The 10516-nt window shown below is 45.2% G+C and overlaps 1 protein-coding gene across 3 annotated transcripts in view; it reads right to left on the bottom strand.

The window, feature by feature from the left end:
• LOC103728919 (SH3 domain-binding glutamic acid-rich protein) overlaps window positions 1-10516 on the bottom strand; it is a 54544-nt gene that overhangs the window by 23605 nt on the left and 20423 nt on the right. For all 3 annotated transcript variants that reach the window (XM_008826917.3, XM_008826916.3, XM_017796561.1), the window contains exon 3: window positions 6313-6393. In XM_008826917.3, the coding sequence (XP_008825139.1) occupies window positions 6313-6393 (81 nt within the window). The remainder of the gene's footprint in view (window positions 1-6312; window positions 6394-10516) is intronic.

Here is a 10516-nt window from a genome sequence, read left to right as displayed (position 1 = left end):
CTTGCTCCCCTGGCCCCTGCTCAGCCTGCTTTCTTATGCAACACAGGCCCTTATGCAAGATGCCCTTCAGACATGGCCACAGGCCAGTCCAATAGAGACAATTCCCCGATTGAGGCTCCCTCAACCCAGGTGTGTTAAGTTGACACTAAAGCTATCCAGCATAACATGCATCAGTGCCCTGAAGGCCAGAAGAGGGCAGTGAATCCCCTGGAACTGGAGTTACAGACAGTTGTTAGCCACCAAGTGGGTGCCAGGAACCAAACCCGGGTCCTCTGCAAGAGCAGCTGGTGCTCTTAACCACTGAGCCATCTCCCCAGCCTCACAAAATTTGTTTTTCAAAAAAGAACTTTATCTGATATTAGACAATAGTACTATAGGTTAGCAATCATAACTTCAGTTATTTGTTTTAAATCACATGGCTATGTCCTTCTTTTATTTTAATCTAGCACATTTTAGGACAGTGCTTTTCAACTGAGGATTCTATTTCCTACTCAGACTATTTTTCAAAATGTAGATGTTTAGGGCTTCCTCCAGAACAACTGAGTCTTTCTACTTGACATTCATGACATAGGTCTCTGAATAAATATACATATTATTATGTTTCTCCTCTGTGTTCATTTTTTTCTTATAAACTAGGAATGTTTGTGTACTCTTTGAAAAATAGGCTCAATGATTTCACAGATAATTCGTGTAAAAGTTTTTATGTGTTTTATTGAATTTTTGTGCATGTCATATATAACAAATCTTAATCCTATTTAGACTCCCTCCCCTGCCCACACCCCCACACCCCCTCCACCAGATTTCATGCATTCTGTCATATATGTTAAGGCCTATCCTAGCAAGTCAAGCTTTTGTACCAAGATGGCTGTCAGTGAGGGAGAGTTGGTCTTCTTTAAGGGACTGACTCTAGATAGGCTGACTAGACTCCAGTGGATGAACTTGACCAAGAGATGTCTATGTAAAAGTTTTTGATTGACTTTGTTACTTTTTTTATGTGCCACAGAAACAGCCAAATTTTCTCACCTGATGCATCACTCTTGTGTAAACTTGCTACCAAGAGTGCTTGGTCAGTGTTGATCATACGGAAGTTAGAATCATTCAGAAGATGGCATGTAGGCAATTACTTTGAATATGTTAATTTAGGTGGGACCTGCCCACTGTGGGTGGCACCATTTCCTAGGCAGGGGCTCCCGGACTGTAGGAGAGTGCAGAAACTGAACTGAGCGTGCGTTGTCTTCTGACTGTGGACCTACAGTGATCAGCTGCTTCAAACTCCTGTTACCTTAACTTCCCCACCACGGTGCTATAAGCTAAAATAGACCCTTCCTCCCTTAAGCTGCTTTTCTCAGAGTATTTTGTCACAGCAACAGGAAATAAACTAAGAATTTGCTTCTCTCTCTGCTCCTTACTCTGGATGGATGTGACCAGCTCCTGTCTTGACTTTCAGGGAATGATGGAGTATGACCCAAAATTATAAGCCAAATAAACTCTTTTCCTCCCCTAAATAGCTTTTTCTCAGGGTGCTTTGTCACAGCAACAGTAATGAAACCAGAGCAAGGGGTAAATGCCAGATGCTTTGGGGTATGGGTTTTTTTTTAATTTTATTTATTTTTATTTTATGTATATGCTTGTATTACCTGCATGTAGGTAAGTGCACTTATGTTGTGCAATGCCTGCGGAGGACAGAAGAGGCTGTTGGATCCCCTGGGACTGGAGTTACAGACAGTTGTTAGCTGCCTTGTGGGTGTGGGATTCGAACCCAGGTCTTCTGCAAGAATAACCAGTGTTCTTAATCACTGAGCCAACTCTCCAGCCCCTGGGGTATGGGTTTCTAAGATTATTTAAAGAACCTTGAGGCCACACTGGTGGGCTGAATCAAAATTTCCAGAGCCCTGATGGAGAAGCAGATGGGTTCATGAGACCAGAGTTAACTGCACAGATTAAATGAACAGGTGAAGAGACTGGTTTTGTTTTGGAACATCACAGCGTTATTCAAATGCCCTGCCTTCTGGGTGTGTTCGGAAGCCCTCTGCTGCTTCCACTTTAGCTTTTTATGTATCATAACAAGGTCATCGACTCTGATTTTGTACACTGAAATGTATAAATGACATCTGCTGTCCCCTATCTGACCTCTTCAGAATTCAAAATTCTTACTGAATCTGCTTATGAGTTGGACTATAATACTTTACCTTTATGGTAGTCTGGTTATTTGCAAAGCTTTAACAAGAATCTGGCTGCCCTTGTGCTCGGTAATCTTTGAAAACATTGTGTACCAAGGGCTTGCCTGGAATGTCATATTATGAATGATGGTCACTGAATCGGCTGTGGCCAGAAGGTTTTAAAGAACTAAGGTGAACTTGACAGAGTAAACGCTTCTTATGAAGCCCCTGAGAAAACTAGCCTAGTAGTAGGTCTGCAGGAGCCTGCCTGAGACATGGAAAATCAGACCATTTTATAAGCATACATTTTCTGCATAATTTTCAAGAGTGCCTATTTTTAGCATGAACGAGATTAAATTTCCTGGCTGACACTTCTCCACAATGTTGTTTATGACAATTTGACACTGCAACCAATCATATTGCTTCTATAAATCAAATATCTGTCTTTCTGAGGATACTTGAGCTACACGACCCCCCCCCCCCCCCCCCCCCGCCCCGCCGTGTGCAGGCATAAACACCTATAATAAACCCAAAGGTCCTAGGACCCTGTGTGATGTTAACTGCCAGGCTATCTGCCTGCAAATCACTTAAGCCTCTCTTGCTTCAAGTTCCTCCTCTGGGAGGAGAATCTCCTCTGAGCTCTCTCTAAACCAAGTTTTATTACCCACAATGGTGTCTTTTCCTCCACATAAAGTTTCATGGACCACGACAACCCTAAGCACAAATCAGGGCAGGCTCTAAAAACTGAGAGCATCTACACTACCATGAGGGCATTGGATTCCCCAGAACTGGAGTTATGGACAGTTATTAGCCACCATGTGGGTGCTGGGAACTAAACCCGGTCCTCTGCAAAAGCAGCCGAGGCTCTTAATCACTGAGTCATCTCTTGTCCTAGTTTGTTCTCCATTGCTGTGACAAAACACTCTGACCACTACCAACTTGGGGAAGAAAAGCTTTATTTATCTTACATCTTCCAGGTCACAGTTCATCAGGGAGCCCAAGGTAGGAACTGAGGGCAGGAACCTGGAGGCAGGAGCTGGAGCACAGGCCATGGAGGAATGCTGCTTACAGGCTTGCTCCCCCAGCCCCCGCTCAGCCTGCTTTCTTATGCAACACAGGCCCACCTGCCCAGGGGTGGCACTACCCACAGGGGGTGGACCCTCCCACACCCTCCCACACCCTCCCACACCCTCCCACACCCTCCCACATCATACAACAATCAAGAAGGTGCCCCTCAGACATGACCACAGGCCAGTCCAATAGAGGCAATCCCCCGATTGAGGCTCCCTCAGCCCAGGTGTGCCACGTTGACACTAGCTGTCCCTCACAGCTCTCTTGCCCTCTCAGGTGACCAGTGTTGGCAATAGGTACTTTTACCCATTGACCCATTGCCAATGTTTCAATCTTCAAGTATGAATTTAAATAAAGTATTGGCATAGTAGTTATCCTGATATGTGGAAAATAAGGACTTTTTTCTTAATCTTAAGGGCAGTTTCTATAAATGTACTTCCTTTAGACACAGGGACATGAACTGGATATTGAATTAATACCTTCTGAATGATCTCACTTATGTGAAGTGCTGGATTCAAATTCCAGGTTTGCAGCTCTCAAGCTTTGTAACCTAAAGCAGACTATTTAAACTTCTCAGCCTCATGTTTTCCTTGACACGTACCAGTGCTGTGGAAGGTTTATAGCTAGGCCTCTGATGGAGCCTCACAGAATCTATGAAGAGGCTTCTGGGAGTTATTTGTTGTTGCTGTTATTGTGAAAAACGATTACTAAGGCTTCCATGATGACTTCAAAAAACAAAAGTAAGTTGCAGAGCACTCCATAACATACGATAACAATTAGGCATTAGAAATAGAAAGCAGGGGCTGGAGAGTTGGCTCAGTGGTTAAGAATACTGGTTGTTCTTGCAGAAGACCTGGGTTCAAATCCCAGCACCCACATGGCAGCTAACAACTGTCTATAACTCTAGTCCCAGGGGATCCGACAGCCTCTTCTGACCTCCGCTGGCATTGCATTGCACAGGTGCACTTACCTACATACAGGCAATACACTCATACACATAAAATAAAAAGAATAAATAAGGGGGCTGGAGAGATGGCTCAGTGGTTGAGAACACTGACTACTCTTGCAGAGGACCCAGGTTCGATTCCCAGCACCCACATGGCAGCTACAAACAGTCCTGAACTCCAGTTCCAGGGGAATCGGAAACCCTCTTCTGAACTCCACAGCATTGTAAGACACAAGTGCACTCACTTACATGCAGGCAACACACTCATACATATAAAATAAAAATAATAAATTTTTAAAATGCTAAAAATAATAAATTAAATAAATTTTTAAGTTAAAAAAAAAGAAATAGAAAGCAATATGGCTTGTGGAAACAGACAGATGGATGGATGTAGAGTTCAAAATATACTAAATGTATGACACTGCCCTCAGGAAGACAGGCAAAGCATAATGGGGAAGAGATCAAGTGGCCTTTCTCTTTGTTTTGTTTTTTGAGACAAGATCTCCTTGTAGCCTCAGCTGGCCTAGAACTCAGTATGTAGAGCAGGCTGGCCTCAAACTCACAGAGATCTGCCTGCCTCTGCCTCCCAGCGCTAGGACTAAAGGCATGTGCCACCACGCCTGGCTCAAGTGATCTTTTTTTTTTTGGTCTTTTTGAGACAGGGTCTCCCTGTAGCCCCAGCTGTCCTGGAACTCACTGTGTAGACCAGGCTGGCCTTGAACTCACAGAGATCTGCCTGCTTCTGCCTCCCGGCCATCAAGTGATCTTTTAACTTCCCTGTGGTGTCTGGATTCTTTGCCTATGGTAAGTATGACACACATCTGTCTGGAGACACGCTCACATGAACATCTATCTGCTCACTGAGTGTCCAGGACGGCACTTGTTCAACAGAAGTATGTCTTAGTATTAACTGAAGACTTTGGGGTCTGGGATGATGGCTCAGTCACTGAAGTGCTTGCCACACAGACATGGGGACCGAAGCTTGGATCCCCAGTACCCAGGAAAGTGAACGCTAAGAAAAGGTGAGAAAACAGCAGGAGGGGGTAAGCCGAGGCACCGCTAGACGGGAAGGAAGGACTGCCGATTTCTCAAGGCAGGGAAGGAAGGACTGCCGATTTCTCAAGGCACTTCGAAGACAATGACACCTGCCACTTTCTCTTTCCTTTCACAGGAGAACCCCGTGGCGTCTGTGTATGCCTAGGCACTGTCTACCTCAGCCCCCTCGGTTGGCTCCTCTCAATCCCAGCTGTAAGCTCGCCACTCCCAGGCCTCCCCGCAGACACACCCAGCCTGGCCTCCTGGCTGTCAGTCCTCTTGTTGCTTGGGTTTGTCCGCTTCTACAACCTCAACTCCATCCTCATGATGTGGCTCTGTCGCGCCTCCACATCAACTTCCATGAGATGCAGATGGCCAGGCAATTGCCTGCCTCCTCCTTCACTTAAGAGTCTCGTTCAAACTCAGTAACAACCTGTAAACAGGTCCTCTGCCACAGCAAATTCAAATGGCCCAAAATGGGCTCTCAAATTATCCATTCCTGTCCTGTTCCCACCACCCATCTAAGCCACCATGATACCTCTGTAGATTATAATAACCATGTGCAACTTCTGTAATCAGATCATCCCATCGTAGCCATTGGTTTTTTAAAATTTTTTTATACTTTTTTTATTTTTTAGAAGAAGCATTTCATTACAGCTTTAACATACTCAATAACAATTTCCAGAGCAAAGGTATTGTTTTAAGAGAATGAAGATATCCCACAGTGTCCACCAGCCACTGTGACCTTGCACAGGGCTGTTACCCCTCACTCATGCCGTTCCTGTTAGTTCTTAGAACTCTCCAAGCCTGGGGAATGTGCACTTCATCTTCTCACTGCCCTGCCACGTACTCCTTACCGCCCCTTCCCATCTTTGTGCAGGTGGCTGAGTGTCCACACCAAGAAATGCATCTTATGCACCAAGCACTACTGTGTGTGTGATATGTGTTCATGTGCTTGTGCACATATGCATGTGGTTGTGAGTGCATGTGTGCTCACGCACATGTGTGTGCAGGCCTGAGGTCAACGTTGAGAGCTGTTTACTAATTTCCATCTTCTTTTATCGGAGCCTGCGCGGCACCACACGGGGTGTCCAAGCTTACCTTTGAGCCTGGAGGGGGAGCCAAACCAAGGAACGAATAAATAATGTTCTCTTCTTTTGCAGAGAAGAAAGAGTCAAAATCCTTGAAGCAAAGAAAGACCATGTTTAAATCAATTATACACTGCAAGCTCATATGCACACCTAATCTGGTTCTTCTTATCAGTCAGTTAACTAGCACAAAAGGTTCTCTCAGTTTGTTTTGTCAAAGATGACTAAGCCCCAAAGTTTAAAAATCTAACCATTAACTTTGGGTTTGCATTTATACATTTTCATTGTGTCTACATAGCACAATGAGAAAACACACAACTAAACACAATGCATACACAATACACACCCAAACATACATAACACACACACACCTAGTCATGCTCAGGAATTGCTAACTAGACTCCCGTGTGCACCGTTAGTGGCTTTTCTGAAAGCTCGTATTTCCATCTGGTTTCCTTGACATTCGGACCTGGGTCAGTAGACACTGAGAGCACGTGGGGTTTTCCTGCTCATAGCAGCTCTGAGAGTCCAGGATCCAAAGCAAGGCCTTGAAAGATGGAGGCCCAGAGTCTCTAGTTCTTCCCAGGTGGGACACTGCCTCCTAGAGAGAGGAGGCAGGTTCAGGAAGCTAAGGGAACCCAGAAGCTCAGGAAACGGACCAGATCCTGGCAGCTGGGAAAACATCCAACTCACAGCCGCTCCCGAGGTTCTTTAGGCTGTAAACCATTGCTGAGGAGACTTGCGTGGAGTTGCCTGCAGGTGGAAAAGCAGCTCCCAAGACGCCGCCTTGGGAGTCATCACCCACGCTGAGGGCGGGCCTCTCGTGATGCGGCCACCTTTGAGTCACCCATCTCCTCAAGGTTACCCAAATAATACTTTATTATTTTTATGTGTATGAGTGTATTGCCTGCATGTATGTGAGTGCACCCGTGTCGTGCAATGCCACGGAGGTCAGAAGAGGGTTTCAGATTCCCCTGGAACTGGAGTTAAGGATGGTTCGTAGCAGCCACGTGGGTGCTGGGAATCGAACCCGGGTCCTCTGCAAGAGCAGTCGGTGCTCTTAACTGCTGAGCCATCTCTCCAGCCCCGAGACAGCACTTTTAAAAAAGATTTTATTTATTATTTTTATTTTGTGCATATGAGTGTATTGCCTGCATGTGTGTAAGTACACCCATGTCGTGCAGTGCCCAAGGAGGTCAGAAGAAGTCATCGGATCCCCTGGAACTAGAGTTACATGTGGTTGTTAGCTGCCATGTGGGTGCTGGGAATTGAACCTGGGTCCTCCGCAAGGGCAGTCAGTGCTCTTAACCACTGAACCATCTCTCCAGCCCCAAGACAACCCTTTGTATTGTCTATTATCTATTATCTATTAAAGCTAAAATGCTCATGCCTGGGGCCTAACAAATCCAGAGAAGCTCACATGTGACCACGAGCCCTGGGGATAACAATGCTTATATGGCAGCCCCAAAGCAGAAAACAGACAGATGATCTTTCTGGAACAGAGGAAATGAATAGACGAAGCACCCTGGGATGGATGTGTCTTTAGAACTCTGACGGCAGCAAGTCAGGGAAGTGTTGGGAGCCGTCTCAGCATATTGGGAGACTGAGTCTTAGCCACTTCTTCACAACTGCTGACAGGCCTCAGCTGGCTATTTTCCATTCTGCCTGCAGCCTTGGCCCGAAAACTTTGGCAAACAGCCAGGGCCCACAACCTTGACCCAAAACCTTGGTCTCGCAGACATGGGATGGATCCCATGGCGTTCGCCTGCAGTCTTGTTTTCTTTTCCAGTAACTGCCTCGCTCTCAGTGGATTCCTCCCTTGGAGTGCACCTGGGTCTTTGCTATCTGGCTGATATGATTCAGTCCAGTCTGTAGTTCTTATTTAACTGTATGCTTGTGCTTCAATAAACGAGACTTGATCAGAGCACTATTTTGTCTCCATTTCTCTTGCCCCTTGGCTCATCCACATCCCCACTCCCCAATCCAGGTACCCCATTGCAGACCCAGCAGTCCAGGACAGAGTGGCGCCCAACGTGGCCTGGATACTGGGGACAACGTGAGGGACACTATGGCAGAGTGGCGCCCAACGTGGCTTGGATACTGGGGACAACGTGAGGGACACAACGAAAGAAGAAGGGGTGCACACCCGATCAAACAATAGTTCGGAGACGTCGCGGTAGCCTGCTGTGACTGAGCTGACAGGTAAGTTGGTCGTCAATCATGGGGCAAGAATTAAGTCAGCATCAAAAGTATGTGATGCAATTAAGAGAAGCGTTACAGGCAAGAGGAGTAAAAGTTACAACTAAAGATTTATTTCATTTCTCTGATTTTATAAGACATCTGCCCATGGTTTCCCCAAGAGGGGGTTATAGATGTAAAGAGATGGAACAGAGTGGGAGATGCATTACAAGAATTCTCTACAGTGTTTGGACCAGGAAAGGTCCCGGTTACCGCTTTTTCTTATTGGAATTTAATAAGAGAGTTAATAGATAAGAGAGATGAACATGAGCCAGTAGTAGCAGTTGCCCAAGCTAAAGAGATTTTTAGAAGTAGTTCTCAGTCAGAGTTGAGGGAAATTCTGGATACTCCCAAGGACAGGCCTGACTTGACTTCTTTTGATAGTGAAGATGAGGATTCTTCTCAAAATACAAAAAGGGAGTCCTCTGGGTCCGTTAAAAGGAAGGGGACTCAAGAGGATGACAAAAACTTAAAATAGGTAAAAAAAAATAAATAAATAAAAATAAATAAAAATAAAAAAAACTGTTGTGGATAGGAAAAAAGTTTGCCACAATCCTCGAAGGCCTGGCATCCATTTATACAAAGGGGACTTTAATGACCCTGATAGATTTTCTTCCCATATGGAGGCTTTTCCTGTAACAGAAACAGTTGATGACCAGGGGCAGACATGGAGATATAATAGAGGACATGAATTCCAAGTAATCAGAGAATTAAAGGCTGCTGTGTCACAGTATGGGGCTACAGCTACATATACCTTGGCTCTTGTGGAAGGGGAGGCTGAAAAATTTCTAACTCCTATTGATTGGAATACTCTGGTAAAGGCAGTCCTTAGTGTGGGTGATTATTTGCTATGGAAATCAGTATTATAACAACTGTAAAAAAAAATCAACAAACTGAAAATGGATGGGATTTTGATATGTTAATAGGTAGAGGCCAGTATGAATCCAATGAACGACAGATGCACTATGATGCAGGTCTTTTTGCACAAATTCGAGTTGCTGCCATGAAAGCATGGAGAAAACTTCCAGTCAAAGGGAACCTGGGAGCTTCTCTCATTTCAGTTAAGCAGGGATCTGATGAGCCTTTTGCAGATTTTGTTCATCGGTTAATGACGACAGCAGGGAAAATATTTAGAAATGTTGACGCAGGGCTTAAGTATGTGAAACAGTTGGCATATAAAAATGCTAATCCTGCCTGCCAGGCAGCCATTAGGCCTTACAGGAAAAGGACTGATTTAACTGGTTATATACACCTGTGTTCAGATATAGGTCTGTCTTATCAGCAGAGACTTGCCATGGCAGCGGCTTTTAGGGGACAAGGCGTAAAAAATTTTTTTGACGAGTAAATATAAAAAACAAAGGCAAGGGGTGTTCTAAATGTGGTAAGAGTGGGCATTTCACCCGGGAGTGCAAATCAAGGAATGACCAGGAGGACCTGGGACCTTCTCTCACTTCAGTTAAGCAGGGGTCTGATGAGCCATTTCCAGATTTTGTTCACTGGTTAATGACCACAGCAGGAAAAGTATTTGAAAGTGTTAATGCAGAACTAGAGTATGTGAAACAGTTGGTGTATGAAAATGCTAATCCTGCCTGCCAGGCAGCCATTAGGCCTTACAGGAAAAAGATGGATTTGACTGGCTATATTCGTCTATGTGCAGACATAGGTCCATCATATCAACAGGGGCTTGCTATGGCAGCTGCTTTTACTAGACAAACTGTAAAAGATTTTCTGGCTGAAAGGCAAAAGGCTAAGAGCAAGGAGTGTTTCAAGTGTGGTAAAAGTGGGCACTTTGCCCGGGACTGCAAAGCTGATAATGCTCAGCATAAGACTGATAATGGAAAAGTTCCTGGAGTGTGTCCCAGATGTGGAAGGGGAAAGCATTGGCTTAATGAGTGCAGGTCTAGAACTGATATTGATGGGAGACCTCTACCTCCTCCTCCCCATCAGGGAAACTGGTGGAGGGGCCAGCCCCAGGCCCC

This window comes from Nannospalax galili, unplaced genomic scaffold (genome assembly GCF_000622305.1).
Source record: "Nannospalax galili isolate Female #2095 unplaced genomic scaffold, S.galili_v1.0 scaffold192, whole genome shotgun sequence".
In the NCBI taxonomy this organism is placed as follows: Eukaryota; Metazoa; Chordata; class Mammalia; order Rodentia; family Spalacidae; genus Nannospalax; species Nannospalax galili.
This window is presented reverse-complemented; position numbering and strand designations above follow the sequence as displayed.